The sequence below is a fragment of the Phaenicophaeus curvirostris genome, chromosome 10, assembly GCF_032191515.1.
Source record: "Phaenicophaeus curvirostris isolate KB17595 chromosome 10, BPBGC_Pcur_1.0, whole genome shotgun sequence".
Classification (NCBI taxonomy): domain Eukaryota; kingdom Metazoa; phylum Chordata; class Aves; order Cuculiformes; family Cuculidae; genus Phaenicophaeus; species Phaenicophaeus curvirostris.
This window is the reverse complement of record NC_091401.1, coordinates 18,953,219-18,974,837: the sequence shown is the minus strand read 5'-3', so window position 1 is coordinate 18,974,837 and position 21,619 is coordinate 18,953,219. Positions and strand designations below refer to the sequence as shown.

At 36.4% G+C, this 21,619-nt stretch overlaps 1 protein-coding gene across 1 annotated transcript in view; it reads left to right on the top strand.

The window, feature by feature from the left end:
- Positions 1-230: 230 nt before the first annotated feature.
- NAALADL2 (N-acetylated alpha-linked acidic dipeptidase like 2) overlaps positions 231-21,619 on the top strand; it is a 416,888-nt gene continuing 395,499 nt past the window's right edge. Inside the window, exon 1 of the mRNA XM_069864505.1 lies at positions 231-296. Coding sequence (XP_069720606.1) covers positions 266-296 — 31 coding nt within the window. The 5' untranslated portion in view covers positions 231-265. The remainder of the gene's footprint in view (positions 297-21,619) is intronic.

The following is a 21,619-nucleotide window of genomic DNA, read 5'->3' as shown; positions in this document are numbered from 1 at the left end:
GTTGAGGGAAAGAGGTAGAGTGGTCCTAATGCAGAATCTCATTAAAGCAACTGTCAAGATTCCTCTATTTTACCATCACCTTCTCTAGACTATAAGAGTCAACTGTCGTTTTGAGTGAGCATACTGCCAAAGAGGCATTTACAAATAAATGAAAAATGTCACAATTGATTTTGCTCCTTTCAGAGTACTCTGTGTCAGCTTTGTCACAAGCCCTTTGTTATTCTCTTTTTCAGATCTCTTGTCTGGACATTGGAAATAACTTTGGATGGTTCTGGGCTTCTTTCTGTTGACCCAGGGTAAGCTCCCTGGATTATGACTTTTTGTTAACATTTGTGCAAGTTAGATAATATTGACTTTTCAGTGCTTATAAATGGTGTAATGCTAGAAATTCTTACTAATTACCTGATGAATGTATATAAAAACTGCGTAATGCAATCCATGCTGGAGAATGCTACTAATGTAATGGATTTATTGCTTAGTTTCTTCTATAATATTGTTTGAGAATTATGGTAATTGCTTTGCAAATGCTACGTGCAGCAGTAGTAGCCACATAAAATGTATATAGCGATGGGTTTTTATTTGTTTCTAAAGAATATGTACTTCTAAGTTGATAGCGTTCTTTTCTTCAGTATTTATAATTTCTCATTGTTCTTCAGTGTATGTTGTGTAGTTATTATAGTGCATATTGCTGCTTTGGAAACATACAGAAAAGTAAGTGGCTATTATGTATTAGCTGGCTGGGTAAGTAAACCTAATGGTTGATATCACTAAACCCCTTTTAATGCAAAAGTATTAGCGTGGATATTTGTTGGAGTTTCATTATACAGTGAAGTACCTAAACTGCTGTCACTTCTAATAAAAAAAAAAATCTTTATTTTCTTGTAATAGCAATCTAAAACTGATGTGAAAGAACTTCATTAACATGTATAGAAATGCCAATGATCATTTAACTAGGAGTTAGAAGTTTTTAATAACAAACCTAGTACTACACTTGAAAGAAACTTTTTTCTTTTTTTTTTTTGTATTTTCTGTAGTGTCTAGGAGATGTAATGTGCAAATGGTAATATGAAGAGTCTACTGCTTTCTGCTAACTTCAAAAAGCAAATTTGGACTGGATAGAAAGAGCAGACATGTTTTGTGTATTTCTGAAGCCATTCTTCAACAAAGATTCACACACACTTTGCAGTCTGCCAGATAGCACAAAATCTCTATTCAGTGCACATTATTTTACTTCATACCCTATTTTGAAAAGTTAATGCAGTTTATCATTTTTGCTAATAACAGATTTTTAAAAACAGAATAACTGAAGAAAAAAATCGCATTGCTGTCATTTTTGTACTCTAGAATCTTTGAGGAAAGAATTGGACTCTTTAGGTAAAAAAAGAACAGTTCATGATATCGCCTGTCCTATATTCATATTTGTTTTGTATTCCTCTTTCATCTGGGATTGTAATGTACCCCAATTAGCTCTACTTTTAATACAGCAGAAATTTCTTTGCAGTAGTGTATGTATATTTATTAGCTGTTTGAGCATTTTAGTGTGTTACATTTGCAGCCAGTTTTTACAGTTCTGAAGTGTGTTGGATTTGTTGTAAAACAAGTTTAAAAATGAATACCTAAAATAACTATTAACTTCCCTGAAAGTTCAGAATTTTTATTTTTATTTAAAACTAGTTTACTAAAACTACCAAGGAACACCCATAATTTATACTTTGAACACTCTATTTTATTTACATGTTAGTACAAGCTTTGGGACAAAGCTGTCTAAGGCAGTCCCTGATACTGTGATATCAGCAGTGGCCACCCAACCTCACTTTTCTCCTGTTTGTATTAGAAGAAAATCTGAGATGTGAATCTAGTACAAAGACAGAAAATGAGTCCTGACACTCTGAAAACTGATTACATAATTTAAATGAATAAACTAGATGGTTTGAGGCTGTTATATTTATGTAATTATTGTTGTTACTGTAAACAAAGAGAGAAGGAAGGAAAACGCAAATGAAAATGAAGTACAACTCAGCACTGTCAGCTCTACAAGTCATCTGAACTCCATCCCCTCATTTGACTTTAACAAGACAGTAAATTGTTTTGATGTAAATCTAAATGGAAATCTGTACCATTTCAAATCTAAATGGGGCATGCACTTATGAGTAAAGCATTGCTGCATGGGGAAACATAGAACACTTCTGTAATGCCTTGAAACAATAGCAAAGTCTTGATTAGATACGACTTGGCATAATTGCAAAAGCTTAGACTTACAATCACAAAATCTCTGCATGTAAACATGATATTTAGTTTCATAGTGTTAGTGAGGTTGGTTAATCCAAGCTTCTTCTGTAGACTTGGACATACTCTGATGCATAGTTACACATATGTAAATCTCTGTATGGTAGCTGATCGCATATATAAGAATTACCTTTATATGTTAGTCTGAATTGTAGGATATCTCTCAACTGTTGGATGTCCCTACAAGCAATGGATGAAATGTGCTGATTAACAAAATTACCATTGGTTAGAATGTAACTTCAGTGGGGTATTGTCTAACATCTCCATTCATGAAATAGCAAATACAGATTAATGAAAAAAAAAAGACACATGAACACCACTGCTGCTGATTTATTAATAGCTCACTAAGGAACTTGGAAGCAGGGAATCAGAGAATCACCAGGTTGGAAGAGAATAAGCCTAGGAAGACCCAAATTCACTTCTAGCACGTGCATTTTAAGATCCAGAAGATCCTTACTCATTAAAATTAAGCCGGTTTCTAGCATGTATTCTTATTTGCACCATATTATTCCTTGATTGTCCATGTTATTCTGTTGACTTCAGGAAGGCCACTCCTGGAATAAAGAAATTGTTCCTTACCTCTTTATACCTGAGGCTCTGCTTGGTGCTGCTGCTGCCTTTTAGCTGTTATTAAACATTATTATCCAACTGGTTTTCTCTGAAGTGTTTTGTGTAGTTGCTTTATAAATAGCATTGCTTCAAGTGGTATAATAGAACTCATAGCAGAAAGGACATGTGAAGAAGACATGCCCACAAGACAATGCCAACAAACAATTTGTAGTTCCTTGTTGCCATGGCTGAATGAGTTGGTTTTAGGTAATTTGCTATTTAAACAGGAATAATGAGGTAACATGCATTTTACTCATATTTGTTTTGACATAATGGTCAAGCACAAACCACTTTTTTTTAGGGGGTTGGACAGGGCAATGAAAACTGCTAATCACTTGCTTAATTGATCATTCTCTCAAGATTGCCTCTAGCTGTAATGTATTAATGGTGGTCAGAGAGATTAACCATCTGAAAATCCACCGAAGTGTATGGGAAAGTAGTATAAAATAGCTTAATGGCAAAATAGTTTAAATGCTGCTTAATCAGCAGAGCAAAGGCAAGGGTGGAAGCTCACATGCTGACCCCTAGGTTCAAAGAGTCTTCAGTCAAAACAGACTCAAAATGCATGCAGTGTGGTTTTGTATGCGTTGTGTATTTGACAGTGGAGGGAAGTGCCTCAAGTCCTTATTTTAGCAAGAACATCTTGGGAATATTTTCAGCTCACAAAAGTGTTAGTAGGACCTAATGCATTTTAATTTTTTTCCCTATGAAGTTGTACTATTTGTTTAAGCAACAAATAATGATAATCACAGCTGGGGTTTTTTTCCTGCATTTACTAGAACAAAATGTTTCAAGTTCCTTTTGGAATTGATTTCCAAGTACATATAACTGCATACAGATTTGAATTACTGTAAGAAAAAAATCAATGAATTGCCTTTGAGTTAATCCTACTGTCTCTATTTGATAAGCATGTCCTTTGAACGTGACAGCTATAGTTAGCGATGGATGAAGACAACTCCTGTGACTCTTGTGTAGCTCTATAAACAGATTATATCTTTTCACTGATTCCAGTAGTCTTCAGTAGAGCCTAGATTTCATGCAATGTCCTCATTAGAAACGAGGCAGATAAAACATTCCACCCCAAAAATCTGCTGTTAAGTGTATTTGCTGACTTTCCACTGTTTTGGGTAAGAATGTTGTCAAATTAAGTACAGAGACATAATTAAGATTTTCAGCGTTGGTAAAAACTTGACTTGCATGCAGGAGGTAGATTGTGACGGCCTACTATGTCGTACTAAAATGGCATGTAAGTAGAGCGATGTTTTCATCAACAGAAATGTGTTGCTGTTTGAAGTTGATTCTCTCTATAGGGTGCCATAAAGTAATTAGAAGACCATAAAATAATCCTTCAATATTGCATATTAATTCCTTAGAGGGATGAATTCATCTTTTCTGACTGCAGTAGTGTATGACTGACCATGGAAATATTGTAAATCTGTATAATTATCTATAAAACAAAGTATAGGTTTTCTAGACCAGCATATTTATTTTATTAAACTCCTTAAAGGCTCATATTTGCAGTTGATTTTTGTAGCAAACTGGAAGTAAAAGTATGTGTCTTAAAATTAAAAACAGACTTGGAAGGTTGTGTTCTTTGTCTTAAAGAAACTGCATGTAAAATTTGTCCTCTGTGAAGACTGAAGACTACTACAAAGTCTGTACCAACACAAGAAGAATCTTTTTTTGTTACAGATGATTAGTTTTTTGCAGCTGAACTAATACATTGATAAGATGAATACTGTTCATTTAAAAGATGAGATTTTTGAGCAGTTTTTTTCCCTCCAGTGGTGGATGGAGACCCGAGTTTGTCTAGTTGGTCATGTTACAAGATAGCCTTGATTGGGGTTTTCATGCATGTTTGTAACAGGATTGTGTTGACTGGACAAGGAGGGAGCTGCCTATGCGCTGCTCTGGTGGAGGAAGACTAGAATGTTATTCAGTGAATTTGATCAGAAAAGTTGCTATGTGCAAGCCCTTCCAAGTTGCGTTGTTCTCCTACTCAGAGCAGGAATTCTGAAACCCACGGGGACATTGTTTCACTCTCTTTATTGTGCCCTTGTAGGTCATCTTTCTGATTGTGCTGTGAAGCGTATCACACTTGAAAGTTTCTTTCCAGACCACCAGACTTGTGTGCTTCTGCTGTGTTTCAGTTTGTACTTAGTATTTCAATTAATTTGGACATTAACCCTTCCTTTACTAATATTTTCAGCATCAGTGCTAGAAGTTGTTAGAAAGGCCCTTTCCTGTCATATCTCAAAATAAAGCCATTTTCTTGAAGAATAAACCAGACCTTCAGGTCTAGTTTGCTATGGCAGAGGCTTTGGGAATGTACAACAGAAGATCAGCAGTCTAATTAAGGAAACATTGAATTTAAGATCAACACTGACTACTTTGTGCAGATTGATCCTTCCATGATCTTGTAAGGCGCTGCAGGCCCCTTAGCACAGAGAAGGGCATGAGTGGCTCCATATGTGCAAATTGGAATTAATGACTCTCATGTGATGCTCTAATTGACCTTTGGCTTTATGCAAAGCAGCATAATCAATACTTGTTTTGCATGCTAAATATTTATCAATTAACAAATTTTCAAAGCAGGCAAGATACATGATCATTATTTCTCACATGGATACTGAAAAAATAAAGTAAATATGGAAGCTTAAATTAATGCTTCTGACTTTGCTTCACTTCAGGGGAGAGATGTAGTTTTTACCAGCATTGTGATATTCTTGGTGTTCTTTAAGACTATCCCATTATAGCACATCTGAGTTCAGAAGTGAGTGCTTCCAATACCTTAAAACCTGTGAAGGAGGTAATCTTCTTGGGAGAGTTTTGGCATTTGTTTTAATGCAAGCAGGATCAAGCACAAATGCTATGTTAGAATGACGTTTAGAAAGTGATCAGCAATACTGATAAGTATTTTGAGCTCTTCAAGCTGTTTAGTTAAGAGACCCCTTTACATAACATATTGTCAGTTCTGCAGATTTGTTGGTGCGGCGTTGGGTATATTTTTAATTAGAAAGAATATGGGTATTCCTGTGTGAATAAACCAGTCTCACCCTAGGGATGTCAATGACAGAGCTCTAGGTTTCAGCAACGTTATGAATCCATCTAACAGAGATTCAGGTAATATGTATAGATCAGTACTGCTCAAAGCAAAATATTTCACAGTCCTAGTATGAATGCTTTCATTGCTCTAAGGCATCTCTATGCACTATGGAAAAGAGCTCATCTTTACTAAGATGATGATTTTGTGATGTTTTTATTTTCACAAAAGCTAAAGCCATAACCAAGAAATGACAACCCAATTTTTTTGATTAAAAAACCAAACCACCCCAGCTCCCCTCCCCCCACAAAACACCTGCACATCAATTAAATAATATTGTAATTAAAGTAATGGAGGCTTCAGCTTCAACAAGGACAATCCCCAATGTGTGAGGCTTGCAGAAAATGGAACTTAAAAGCCTGACGTTTCAATGCATTGCTTAGAGACAGGATTGAGGGACTTGAAGGTAGGCAGGTCCTGCTTTTTCTTGGAAGTTTGACTGAAAGGGTTAAGTATTCCTGTTGTTATTGCCTTTGCTCCTCCAAGTCCAACTGTGCCTTATATCAAAATAGGCTATGCCTGCTGTTTGTTTAAAATACTCTGCCCTGGGAGTCACTGAATTTGTTACTGCAGACCTTATGAATTTGCTGTGAGTTCACTGAATAACATTTATTACAACCTTTGTATTAGCAGTTACTTTCATAAAGTGTGACTTTTTCAGATAAATCCTTTATTCTAGGTAGTTCTATCACTGTATTAATCAACACCTGTACAATGGTTATCTTCCAGAAACCAAAATTTTGCAAATGCAATTTCATGAGCTAGCTTACCTCATTAGAAAGACAACTTTGTTGGTGCATTGCTTTCAAACTCTTCCTTTAAAACATAAGACACCAAAAAACCTAAATGCACTCTTTTTTTTTTTTTTTTATTTCCCCCTCCTCCCTTCTTCTTACAATGTAGGTAGTAAGCACTTTCCATTCCTTTCTGGACCTCCGAAAACTTATTCAATTAGTTTTCTTTGCTTTTGTGTGCCTGCACTCATTTCTTCATATATCCATTACTTTTCGTAACACTCAGAGAAAAGATTTCCTCGTAGATGCATGTTGAGACATAAGTAGAAGTTAAGGAACGAGGCGTGGCAAAACTGAAGTGGCTAGCAGAGACAGAGCAGAAGACAGAGGATGTGGCCTTTGATGTTTGATTTTTGAATTAATAATTAATTTTGAATTGGTGATTCTGGAATGTTTGTAAGAATGCTTTTATGATAAGAAGTGAGAGCACCTTGTTTTATAGCTTTATGTTAGTTCCTTCAACCAAGTGTTAAGAAGCCTGCTACCTTTCTTTTTCCCAGTGTTTTTCATATACCTCAGGATCAGCTGAAGGCTTGACAAATGCAGGTGTTCTTATGACTTGTCTTCAAGATATACTTCAGATTTTTCTCTCACCTCCCTTTGCAATAAGCAATACCTGTTCAAATGTTTTTACAGTTTCTTTATGATAGGCGTTTCAGATACCTACAGCTGAATAAATAAAACTGCCTTCCTAGCTTTAAGGAGCCTGGGATGTTGTTTTCAGTTGTTTCACAAAAGCTGTTGCAGTACAGAGTGTAGTTGGTTGTCATAGTAAAGATGATGGCCTGGCATTGAAATGAGAACATAATTAAAATTATTTTTACTTTCCTCAGGACTTGGAACAAACTGTTACTTAAACCTTTTCTTAGAGGTATTACACCTAACAAGCTCTCTTGAGAGAGATGGCAGTAAAGCAGCTAAGCTATCAACAAAAATTCCTGAATGGCTGCATTCCCTGGGGTTGTCTTAAATTTGAAAGTAGGTAAGAACTGTGAAGAAATATAATGCAGTCTGGTAAAGAAGCTGCAGCGTAACTCCAGTGGCTTCAGATGCAGCAGTGTACATATATAAAGTTCTCATATTAACTTGGAATACAGGTAACATCATAAACCATTCTAAAGGTGCTTAGCTTACATTTGTCCTTGATGCATCATCTTCAATGTCTTGTGTTGAGATCCATTTATGCTGCAAGCTCTATGGAATGTACACCAGGTCTTTTAACCTGCTGTAGAAAAGGCCCTGTCAACCTTTCCTGGGCTGTGTTAGATTATGACACACTACATACAAAGTGACCACTGAGCTGCAATGGCGGTCAAATGGTGCTATGTTCTTGGTCTCCATTTTACGGCCGGTTAAGGTTCACTAAGCCACTAAAGCCATTTGCGGTCTGAAGTTTTCTTTCCCTGGCCACAGGAATGCACGTTCATAACACTGGCCTCCTAGGGCTGGAAGCAAGTAGAGGCAAAAGCAGTAATTCATAGGTGTTTTGAATGTGTACTATTCTTTTTTTTTTCATTCTTTTTAATCTGGAATGCATGTTAATCCATGCCATATTTGCTTTATTGTAATACTTTCTCAGAATTTGAGAGTGCCTTCCAATACAGGATCAGTAGTAATGGTTTTGCCATTCAGCCCTTCTCTTTCTGTGCCTGAAACTTAGATTGAGATGTAGCAACTCTTTTGTTGTTTTGAGGAGGAGCTTCATGGTGAACAACATGCTTGAATTTGAGGAAATAGATGTTTTCCGAGAAATAGTGTTTTACCTGATAACTTTTACTGGCTTTCAGTGGATTCCGGAAGATGATACCCAAAGCAGATCCACTTTAACTAAGAAAGAATGCAGGTCCTTGTTGAATTATCCAGGGACTTCAATCTGTATTCTTATATTACATTCTCCTAAAGCAGCACAATGATGTGGTGATTTGTAGATTTGGACAACAGCTTTGGAGCAGCAGGGAACAAAATCTGTTGATTATTGCTGTATGCAGCTGTACCTCCCTATCATTTCGCAGTACACAATGCTTAAAATGCTCTGACAGGATGGTAGAGCATCAGAGAGAGCTTGCTTAGTGAGGCTCTGATAAACATAGCCTCACTGTTTGTCTCCTTCAAGTTAGTGGGGGCCAGTGCAAATTTGGTTTGGAAGACAGGATGGTATGAGTTTGTAGTCCTCTGCCTGACTGGTATGCTAAGGCAGTGGTGTGTGAATAGTTTGAGCCAGTATGACCCTCTGGCTCCTAGGCAGGACAGGTTTACAGGTGCCCATCTCAGACCACAGCCTCTAGAGCAGCGGTCTTGCAGGTATCTGGGTTGTCTTGCCAGTAGTGAGCTAGTGCGTTGGTTACCATTGGACTTTTAGTAAGAGCAAAGCTTTTAGGGGCCTGAGTTGCAGTGTTATCTAGATGGCTAGTACCATTTTTCCAAATTGCTAATATGCTTAGATACTAAATTTCACTTGAACAATGTGATCCTTGCAAACCTTTGGAGCTAGGCAGCAGACCACTCTAGATGTTTTGGGGAAATCCCGTAGAGTATCTGTTTTCATTACTATGCATTCACACACATTTGAAAAGCTGAGATCAGGTTATTGATATCTTACCTACTGGACAATTGTGAGAATTTCAACTTGCAATAATAAGTCTGCATTACACAGTCTTCTTAAAGTCATGAAGCTTAAAGTTCCAACTGAACTGCAGAATTCCCTCAGAATGGTGGGGTTTTTTTAATTTCTTAAATTTCTTTTAGTTTTACGGCAGTCTAATTTTTTGTAAGTATTAAGGCACGTCATTTTGCCTTCTAGATTTCTTGATGTTTCCACTTGATGTTTTCGTTGGAGTGGTGTAAGTCTATTGTGAAAGGAGTTACAGAACATCCCACATTGACATTCCAATCGCATTGTTTCACTTCATACACAGGTGTGCACATACATGCTGCTGGGATCCTACTACAAAAAATTCTGTGTTGTCAGAAAAGACGTATCTACAACTTTGCTTGAAGTGCCTTTGTGATTCAGGGACCTGTGCTTGTTAGGTATCTTCCGTGCTACTCTGTATACGCGTATATGCAGGAATGAGATGCTGCCGGATTGCTTTGCTGTGTTAAATATTAAATTATCAGATATGTCTTTTTAAAATAGAGAGCTACTGAAATTGGGTCAAGAAATTGAAGGTGAAGGCTTACAAAGCTGTCTTCACAGGCTCTATTGCCCTCATGAAAATGGAATTTTGTAATTACTTAATGTGCATCTGTGTGTGTTTGTGCCTGTGTACAATTACTATTTGATAATGTTTGTTTAAAAAAAACCCTAGCCTTAATTAAACAGTTTTAACATCTGAGTAAATACAGAGAATGATGAGTATCAACATAAAAGGTTGTGTTGTGTGCAGGTACTGTTCAGTTTATGTTGTCTCTCTTTTGTCACTGTTCAAAATTTAAGTCACGTTGAAGGCATTAAGGTACAGTGTTTTTAGCCAAACCTGAGGAAATTAGTGAGCAAGTGCAACAAGAAGCTCGGATAACATACATGTTACCTCTTCTGGCTATCAAGGTATATATATTTAGTAGGAGCTCAGGAGCAGACAGTGAGCAGGCATGCCTGTGTTCAATTTAAGCCTTCTTTCTAGCCAGAGCAATAATACTTGGCAAGTTTACAGGGATAACTTTCTTAAGGCTGTTGGTGTTTCTTGCGTAGTGTCTCCTGGTCAAACGTAGTAAGCTAGAGTCAGTACTGCCATTAAGCTTTAAGTGGGGACAGACCGCTAAGAGTTATACTGCTCTGTTATTTCGCAAGCCACGTAGGCAGCATTGTTAGCTAGTAACTCCCAAGCTGCAGCCTAAATCTATAGCTTCTGTATTGCACCACTCAAAATGCATGTGAGAGATTGGAAATGTGGATCAGATTTTATGCGATGCCTTTTCATTCCTTTTTCAAACAGGAAACTAGTGAAATGAGTTTATTTTCTTGCTAAGAGGTAAGGAAGAATGATGCCTAATTGAAGAAGCAATTAACAACTCCTAGAAATATGGATGGCTTTATTAAGGAGTGTATGTGTGTACACACAGGTGTAGTTTTCATGTACTAATAAGCAAAAAACTTTTTTTTTTTTTCATTCGTGAAGGTCAGTCTGGAATAATGAATTTAGAAAAGCAATGATCTAATTCTTGTATTATCTACTGAAACAATGAAGCTTTATAGTCCATTAGTTTTGTATGTACGGCTCCTATGACAATATAATTTTCATGACTGTATTAAAATGTCATTAATGTGTTTAGTAACTACTCTTCTATGATCCATTAATTATAATAGATGGAATTAGATGTGAATAGCACTTATATTCTCAATTCTAAAAGACTTTATTTGCAATAACTGTGAATGAGTAATCCTCAGATTCTGGTCTTAAATTATATTATTTGATAATGCAGCAAAATTGGTGATTCCAATGTCTTAAAAAATTAGTATTGATAAAATACAATGCATATTTAATTGTAAAGATTTTATTTCAGAATAACTACTTTTGTTGATGCTATATTGCATTAGTCTGCTGCATTACGACAAATCAATATGAATTTAAATGAAATTATCTGCTGCATCCTGCAGTAGCAAGGAATTACTATGATACTAATTAAAGTCTTTTCTTACTCACAGCATAACTGGTCACCTCTAATGGGTTTACTTCTAACTTGAATCAGTATAACCAAAAGTAAAATAGCGTTCCTAAGCAGGTTCTCTTATGAAGAAAAAAAATACACGTTAAATTTGATAGAATTTCTGGTCACCCATGGTAATTGAACTATAGTAGCTTTCTTCCTCTACACTTAAACTGGAACAGAGGTGGGAGACAAAGAGAGAACAACTCTTGTGCCTGCTTCTGAGAGGACAGTAAAGCAAAAATAACTAAATAGATGGTATAGCTGCATGTGCTTTGCATGTGATACTAGTATTTTGAGTCTGCTATTTAAAGCAGTCTTGATATTCTACATGGAAGCCATTCCTGACTACGTGCAAGTTTCTGAATTTGTAGGAAAACAAGCAGTCCCCATATTCTAAGTTTCCTTTCTTCCTGTTGTTAGTTCTTTATGCAAAGAAAACTATGAGACCTGTCTGTACTGTGGCACGATAGAAAATGGGATGGAGTTAATTTTACCCTTCACTCAACATCATTTTTGCAGGGAGTTCCACATGAGGACACAAGCAGAAGTTTCTAATGCCTGTTGCTTTCTCTGTTGCGTTTCATTAATTGTAGAGGGATTGCATTGATGTTACAATTTGTGGTAATGTGCATTGGAGTCAGGTTCACTTTACAATTGATTTCTAAGTTTGGTTTGTTCTTTGTTGATTTGTTTTTGTTTTGTGGTTTGATTGAATCTTGAAAGCAGGCATCACAACAGAAGATGCCTGGAAAATACCAGCAGAAAAAGTGGCATTTTGTCTCAAAGCTCTTGTGGCCTTGAAGTTTAATATATTTGAAGAGTAGAGGCAAGTTGTTACTTAGTAGTATCTCTTGCATCTTAAACGTTTCAAATCAAAACATTGTGTTGCATCTTTTCCAAAAATCCATATAGCAAAAACTACTTGTGGTGTTGCTACTGTGAATGTTAATTCATTTCCAATTCTTCTAGTTTAACAGGAGTTGCGCGACTTATCTGAATAAAGCTATTGCTTTATTTGGTATTGCTTTCCATGACCACCCAGATAAAACTCTTATTAATTTCTGTGGGAGACGGAGTTGGCCTATAGAAAACCTGGTGAGTTTATAGGTATTGCGTTATGGAAAGATGGTTTCAAGTTCAGTACATTGTGATTATATGAAATAATGTTTCATGTAGGTACTGTAAAAGTGTGCGCTATGTTCTGCTTATTCTACCAACTACATGTTTCTGTTTTTACTGGAAGTGTTATTCTGGATACTTTGCTTTAAAATGTTTCTCTTTTTCTCACAGTCAGCACTTCCCCGTGCCCACCCCCTATCCCCTCTTCTCTCTCCTATCCCTTGTGTTTCTAATTAACATTTCAAAATCACTGCCTGTTGTCCATTCTCAATAGTCTGTGCTTGTTTGCATTCCAGCGGTACACCTCTACTGTGAATGCAACCAATTAATATTGTTTTCAGTAGTTAAAAATAGTCTTCATGTATAGGTTTATTCTCAAACCGTAATGTAGTCATAGGTTTTGAGGCTTAAGAGCTGGATTAAGCAAAAGTTTTAAACTCTGTTTAGGCTGAATAAGCAAATATTTTTGTCTAATCAGTTAAACACATGGCGCTTCTTCATAACTCTCTACAGGAGTCTAGAATGAAAAAGGCAAGCAGTAAGTATCTCCAAAGATTTTTGATCATCTAAAGTTATTGCAATAATGTGGTAAGGGATAAGGTAAAGGCAAATCATAGAGCTTTTATTTTTCAAAGCATTTATCTATGACTTAAAATTTACTTCTGAAATTTTCATCCATCTAATTTTCTCAAGAAAATGTCTTTTTAGTGCATACCCTTTTTTTTGTGCATAACGATTTCTTTTCTAAGTAGAAGTAAGATAAGGTTTAACCAAGAATGTACTGAAATAACCAAGATGAGGAGCAGAGAGATTATATGTAAACATGTTTATGCTTATAGCATAGAGAGAAAGAGGAGAGTTTTTTGGCAGAAGGCATCAGGCTAATGACAGCAAAATAAAGGATCTTTTTTCAGGTGAGTTCTTTTGTCCACAGGTCAAAAACTTCCTTTGACTGTGGACTTAGATGTTCCTGATCATAAAGGAAAGACTTGTGGTAATATGATTTAAGTATTATCTTAGTTTCTTGCTGTCAAGTTTGGTTGAATGATTTCTAACCATTAGAAAGACCAGAACACATGGAGATACGTGGTAACCTAATTTATGGCTCATAAGCATCCAAATTGGAATGGTTGGACTTGATGATCCGGTGGGTCTCTTCCAACCTGGTTATTCTATGATTCTATGATTGAAAAGGAGAGAGATGGCAGGGTGGTCCTCTTCTTGAGAGCCATGAAACAGGTCCAAAGCTACTAGAAGTTAAGAAACAGAACCACTTAAGTAATTCTGACTATATGAGGTCAATCTTGCCTTGGTCCCTGTTGCCAAGTGCTGACAGATCTTTAAGCATAATGTCTTTTGTTTCTTGGCTGTACAGTTGTGTGATGTAAGTATGGTGTTATGGCGTAATTGTACTGTTGATTTTTCTTATGAATAAATCTTACGGACTTTGTCCCATTTCTTTCCATGTAGCTCCATGTGAGAAGCAGCTGTTTGCTCAAACAAAAACAAGCTTACAGGACTAGAGCCTTGATTGGTATAGGCAATAAATGGAGTTGTTTGTCATGAATGCCTATCGCCTTAAATATTGTTGGAATTTACTGGTGACTTTTCCCTTACCCGGAAATATTTAAATAGATACTCGTGGGAAAATTCAACAGAGTAAAGCAAATTGAATCAGGTTTGAGAATTCATGACCTTTCTGTCCTACATATCAAATTCATTTTTCTCAAATGCTATTCATATTGTGCTGCATGTTAATTGCATATTGCTTATTCTTTATTCATAATATACCACTGATAATAACATAAAATTACTTTTTTAATTCCCAAAGATACCTTAATTTAATGTTTCATTTACTTGTCTTCTTTAACTAATCTTCTGTCCTCTGAACAAATTTGATTAAAATCATTGCATCTATTAAAAAGAAATAGGCTAAAATATATCAGTTTGGTCCCACAAGGAGCCGATATTAGAAATTCCTTTCTGGGGTATACCTTTCACTGCATGGCAGATTTTAGCGGAGGATGCAGTTGATTAAAGTTAAGAAGTAGATAGGATATTGAAAAGTGGAAGAAATTATCTGCTTTAATTACTGCTTTCTCAGTTTCTAGGTAAGCTATTCTACTTTCTCCTTTCTCGCATCTCCTGAAGCTCTAATAATTATGAATTTGAGATCTGGGATAGGATGTGGGAGAGTGAGGAGTGATTTCTGGTGATCTGTTTTGCTTACCTCTTTTTCCTAGTGCTGTTGGAGAGGAGACTGTTTTTCAGCCTTCACCAGCTGTCAGGCCAAGTGATGAGGAGAACTCACTCTGGGCTTGCTTACTGTTTGTGTATGTCAGCCTGAACAGAGTCAGTGATGGGATCTTTTGGATGGGATAATGCAGTGGTATAAATGGCCCTGCTCCTGCAATTTGATATTATCTCCTGGTCAAAAGAAGCTTACTTATTTGTGACTCTATAGCAGCCAGCCAAGCCTTGTGTATATTCTAGCATGGGATGAAGGCTTTTAAGGTTAAATGTCCTCCTTTCATTGTGTAAAAGCAATTGGGGAGCTATTTTACTGGTGCACAGCAAGTTTTTAATGTTTAGACCTTGTTTCCGTACACATCAAAGTGAACATATATTGAAGTGCTATCCAGATAAATTGCTACAACTGTGAATGTCAGTCTAACTGGTTTTATGATGCAGTCAGTATGTTGCACTTCACTTGTACCAATGTACCTAGTTCTTGAAATCTTGCAGAACGAGCTTACTCAGTGGTTCTGAATAGATGCCTAAAAATCCTCACTTAGAATATTTTAAGGAAGAGGGAAAACGAGATTGACCAGAAAGTTCATAAATGTGCATTAATTCTTGAGGGAGGTTGTTTACTGATAAAGCACATCTTACCTAGTCTTTAAGTTTGTGTTTATATTTAGAAGTTAATGTCTTGTAATTTGTAACTTTATGCTTATTTGTTTCTTTGTGATTACATTAAGATTCAATTAAGAAGGTTAAACCATTATGATTATCTTTGCCCATTTGATATTACACATTTCTGTGTAATTAGGATGTTGCATCTTCTTGTTTCTTGGTCTGTGAGATTGAGTTAATGATGGAAAGATGAGATAACATTGTTAACTGATTGGCTAAATTAGTAGCGAGATGTTCATTTGTCAGTGAATAGAATTTAAGCACAGGTCTTCGCCCTAACTAGAATTAGAAAGAAACACTTTTGAAATACTTTCATTTATTTTTATGGTTGTCTTGTGTTCTCATTGTATGGCTGATTAATTGCATGCAAAACCATGGACATATGAGTTAATGAAATTTAATGCTGTCTGTGCTGGGTTTTTTTTAGGTCCTTTGAGCACCCATTAAGTACGTTAGCTGCTCACTTGTTAAGCACTTCCAACAGTGTTAGTTGGCAAGCATCTGCCTTTACTGCATGCACCTATTCCTCATATTCATTTTAATATTCATTCATGACTTGTTTTATCTCCTCCTGCCCCCTTCCTTGGATCTGCAAATTCACAATATGAATTTTGTGATACCTCAACTTAATACAACATCTGCACAGCATTAGGCTTCACCTCAACAACAACTGTAGGTGTGGCTCTTCATTATGACTGTAGAAGCTTGTCTTCCAAAGCCCAACACAGCTCTGTCAGTCTTCAGTAGGGAAGCAGCTGATTGTGTCAAGCTACTGCAATTTGATGGCTCAGCTAGGAGGTAAAATGAACTCTGCAGGGTCCATGCATGTGTGCAGCTGTCTTTTGAGGAATTGGGTGGGTTTAAAACTATATACAAGTCTGCTGTCCATGAATGAATTTCAGCCATGGGGAATGACTCTTGGCTTCAGTGATGAAGCACTTTTATTTCTGTAGGAAGATTCTTGGCTGTGTTTTGTAGATATATGTATATTTGTGCGCAAGATGTGTGTATTTGTGTATAGAAGAGTAATACGTAGTAATTGTTTCATCAGGCCTCATCTCTGTAACATGCAGATTCTTTGCTGTAGGAAAAACTTCTTTACTATCCTAAAGCATGGAAAATACAATATAGAAGTATACATTGGCTTCTTGGAAGTGGGAAGCTTTGAGATGAGGTGACATGCTGAAGTTTCCTGTTTTTACTTTTAGTTGTAACAATCATAAACTAAGCTTATAAATGTCAAATAGACTAGAAAATGATGCTTTTAGCTAAATTTTATTCACTTGGGCTTTTTCCCTTCTTTTTAACATCTCTGTAATAGTAGTTGTTAGTGATTTTGGGAGAAAGAACGTTTTAGAAAATGTGTATGTTTTTCCTTGAAAACTACTGCGGGAAAGAGCTGCCTTTGGGATACTGGGACCATTTCATTGTCTAGGAAACAGTGTGACAAAGTACTTGTATCGCATCCAGTGACAACCTCAGCATTTTTCGGATTGAAGGACTGCACCTCAGAAGTGGCCTCGCTTCATGCCACCTGACAGTTTAGTAGCAGGCCCTGGGTGTAAAGCAAGAGGTGGCAGGAACAAGCAAGCAAAACTGACACCTGTACAACAAAGGTAGCCTTGCCTCTATCTGCCTGTTTTCTGTCACTCACACAGTTCTCTTCTCATCCTTGTCTGATAGCCCTTTATAAATTGACTCACTCTGTATTATGGCTTACATTTCTTGCTATTACTTCATTCCTCTTAACTTTCTTGTCTTAAAACTTGGAGTACGAAACCTGTCTGAAGGGCAATACAGGGTTTGTGTTGACTAAAAGGGGGAGATTTATCACTTCAGTCTTACAATATTATGTTTCTTTGGAAAAGCACTTTTGATCCAGTCTGTTGTATGGTTTTTTCAGTTTGCATATGTCTTCAGTTTCCATATCTGCTTGTGAAAATGTTTGCTAGTGTTAGTAAAAACAGAAAGGGTTGAGACAGTTGCTTTTATATATTTTCTTTATTGGTGCTTATTTTCAGACTAGGCATCAACACTTTTGTAAGTGACAAATTGGTTGCTCTTTAGTGTCGCATACAGAAAACCATGCATATATCAGTCTTAGACAAAATCTCTTTTTAAATAATTTTACAAAGTGTTTGTAATGAATTTTGGCATGATTATTAAAATGGAACCTTGGTAGTGCTACTGCCTTAAGATACTTCATTCCAAAAGGAGAACAGTGTAAGCGGTGCTCATTCCTCTGCCCGTAAGTTTTGAGTGAATCACCATAGAAGATCTGCATGGATTAAAAATAGAGGTACGATAATGAAGTGTTTATCACTAAGTAGTTGCCCTGTGGGTGCACCAACTTAACTGCTGGTCCTGGATGAGCTGTTTTGCTGAATACAAAATACTGTCTTGCAGGCATTTTTCTCATGTGCTTATCGATTGTGGAGATGAGAACTCATAACCTTCATTACACTAGTTTTGACAATATATTTACAGACAGTTAAAACTTGATTTTGAGATAACATTTATTCATCAAGTGATACCAAGTGAAACTATTTTCAAGTGTAGTAAGTAACCTTCAATAAAGTTCAGATGAGCATGGCCTCCTAGTTTTTATTTATTCAGTCAATGTATTAAAACAATTAAAAAAAATATTCCAAACATTTCCAGGTACTTCATTGTTTTCCGTATCAAACAGTGACTTGATTACAATGATCCTAAATGATTATAGATCTATAACCTACTTATGTACGTTCTGAAAAACACTCCTTGACAGTATATTCCTTCTTAATAAAGGCTTAAGTATTTGTAGGTGCTACAGGAAATCTAGAGCACTTAGTTTAGTCCAGTTTATTCTCCTATTTTTAAAAAGTGTTATGTAGACAGTAGATCAATTCCGTCACTCGTAGAGCTTATTTTCTAAGTAAACTAAGCAGGTAGAGGATACGATCAGAAGCACAGAATACAGACTTGCCTATGTTTGTCTAGCAGACCACTGAAAAAACACAGATTTCTGGATGTGAATTAGTTGAGCAGTGATGCTGCTATATTTATTATGCTAACAGCAGGAGGCCTTTATCAAGTACCTGATCTCTGCTGTGCTTTATGACCAAGAATCATTACATAAAAAGACATTTTTCCAAAATAACTCATATATTAGATTTGATGAGGTGCAGTAGGCTGATGGAACAGAAAATGATGTTACGAAGATGGTGGTAGTGCAATATAGTAGTAGAGTTATAAATTAAATAAATTTATTTTGGCTCACATAATAGATATTAGAACTAGATCAACACCTGTGCATCAGATAGAACTGCCTGGTTTCTGTACAAAGTAGTTCATTTCATAGTTCTTGACTGATGATTTTGAGCAACTTTTATTTGAGTTTCAGGTAATTGATGAGTTTATAGGAGAATATGCTCCTCTCAGGTTACTGTTCTTCACTGTTAATACCAATGTGGTTTTGCAGGGAAAATGCTGATAAATGAAAGGCATTCATTTCTCTTCTATTGCGAGGAATAGTAGAATTTGAAGGTCACGTTTCATGTGTAGGAGGATGATATATATTCTAAAGACGTAGACTACATACATCCAGCGCTCTGCATAATCAAAACTTTAGTGTGTAAACAATCCAGTGGGGAAAGAATTAGCCTTTCAGAAGTCTTTGTTAATGAGTGCACACATGCCAAAAGATAATAAATTGGAAACTTTTTGATGGGGCTAGAATAAATATCCAGATGAAAGCTTTTATATTGTAGAGCATCTGTGTCAGGTTAGTGCTTTAGCTGGTAGAATTTATTGATGACATGGATTACACTAGCTAATGACCTGGAGATTATTCAGGGGTTTTCATGCTGTCTTTTTGAGAAAATATGAATGGAAAGTCAAAGACCACTTAATTAGAAGATGTAAAACACTGAGCAAAAAGGAGGACAATGCAGTTAAAGTATGAAGATGAAAGAATAACCATTCTGCCTTGTAGTAGGATTACATTATACTGCCAGTGTATTGGAGGAAACCCTATGCTTGCTGTCTGAGACTGCGGCATGGAGATATATGGGAATCTCACCCTACACCACTCTACTGGTCTCTTATCTATTCTAGTGTGACAAATAATTCTGCTCAGCTTGTCAGTAGTGACAGCTGAGACTTTTTGCTTAGATTCCTTGACAGTGCTTGTATTAAGCAGCCGGGGCCATACACTCCATTAAGTTTTTGTAAAATGAACTGTCTGCTACTTGCTGTCTCACTGATACTGGCAGCGTTTGTGAGCTATAATCCTCTCCAGCTGCAGGCTGCCCGAGTGAGTGCCTTCAGCCACCTGACAAGGAGCGAGCCAGGACGTTTTTAGTGGAGTCTTTGGAGCACAGTGTTTCTTTAGGTAGGCAAGATGGGATTCCACTGACAGCAGATGTTTTAAAAGATGTTTGAAGGATATTGTGGAAGACAAGCAACTTCTCTGAAATGAAAACAGGCAAAAAAGTATTGGTTTTTGATACACAAGCAATGGCCATATGCAAATAACTGGAAGGTACTGCTGTGTGGAGATGTGATGCGGTCTGTGTACCACTTAAATCTTGTGATACAATTGCTCTGTATACTACTTACATTGCAGTAGATAAGTTAAAAAATAGAGTGACTTTTTGGAGTTGGGAATTTCATTTTTGTTGAACAGAAGTAATTGAGTTATATGTAATTGGGAATGTTGCCATTTATGTCCTGATGATAAATAGAACTGAAGTTCCATTATTGAATTTTTCATTAAATATACAGAAGAAGGTTCCTTTCCTTGGTGTATCTACTGTGTCAAGGTACTGAGGGATGTTGCGGTTGAGCTTCTGCCTGTAGCAAATGATGTAGCATTAGAGATTCTCCAGTGATGCAGCTGCAATACTTTGGCCTCTGGATATGGGTTAATTCACTAGGGTCTCTCACTGACACGACACTGTTAGAGAATTTTTAATTTCTGTTCACTTCCCAAAGGTGACGCTTGAATAACATCCACTTCAAGGAAGAGTGGCATATCAAATTTTCTGTTAGGAAGCTGTTTTTCGTGTCTAGAGTTAAAGGCATTTCTGGATGTAAATAGGCACTCGTGCACATTCATGCAAGCACACCACTTATACTAAACAGTTTACTAAAGATGATAGTAAAAATCATACTTAATTTCTGAAACCTACATTTTGTTTTGAAACTATTTCCTTTTAAAATGTAAACAATAAAAGCAGAAGTAGGGATTTGGTAACTTTAAGAATTCTACTTAATGTTTGAATTGTACATATTACTTAAATCTGTATTTCTTTTTCATTGCATCATGCCTGGTCTGTTCTACTTGAGCATTGTAAGAATTTGAAATTGAAGCATACTGCTCGTTAATGGAAGAGCAAAAATACAGAGATGAAATGAAGACGATGAGAGAAATGGAAATTGAGTACTTTCTATTTTCTTGTAATTTCAATCTATTTTTTATTTTATTACACTCATTCTTAAGTAACTATGTAACATATATACATTAATGTAGGATATGATTTATATTACTGTGTATGGTACTATTGTTAGCTGTTGTTCATGCAAAGCAGCTATGAGGATTTCAAGACATTCAGTATATGCTATTGCATCTAAGATATTTCAGTATCTCTGTCAGGAAAAGAGTTATTTTTAAGAGCTATGTAACTTAAGTAAAATTTTGTGCATCCTGTGTTAAACCTTGGCATGAGATTTCTCACCATATACAATTTTTTTTTACATCTGATTTAACACTTTTCTCCCTCCAGTGATTGTGAAATGGAAATTGGCAGCCTTACAGTATAATATGTGGAGTTATAACATACATCTTGGACCACATGTATGTGTTTGCATTTTTAAAATGTTAGAAGTGACAGAACCAATTTATTTTATGTGGTATGTCTGGGAAAAAGCGCATGCTGAATATTAAGAGTAAGTCGTGAGAGCATCTGAAAGAATGGGGAGCCACAGGCCAATAACTAGGTTAACACACAGAAATGTGCACTGAAATGGATGGATTGAGCAACTGAAGATGGGATTATGACATAAGTCGCAGCTGATTCAGGAGGAGGACTGGCACTGAAGCTAATCCTGATTCTTCAGAGGCTGCCAGAGGTTAGAAAAAGAGACAAAACTGCTTGGCTGC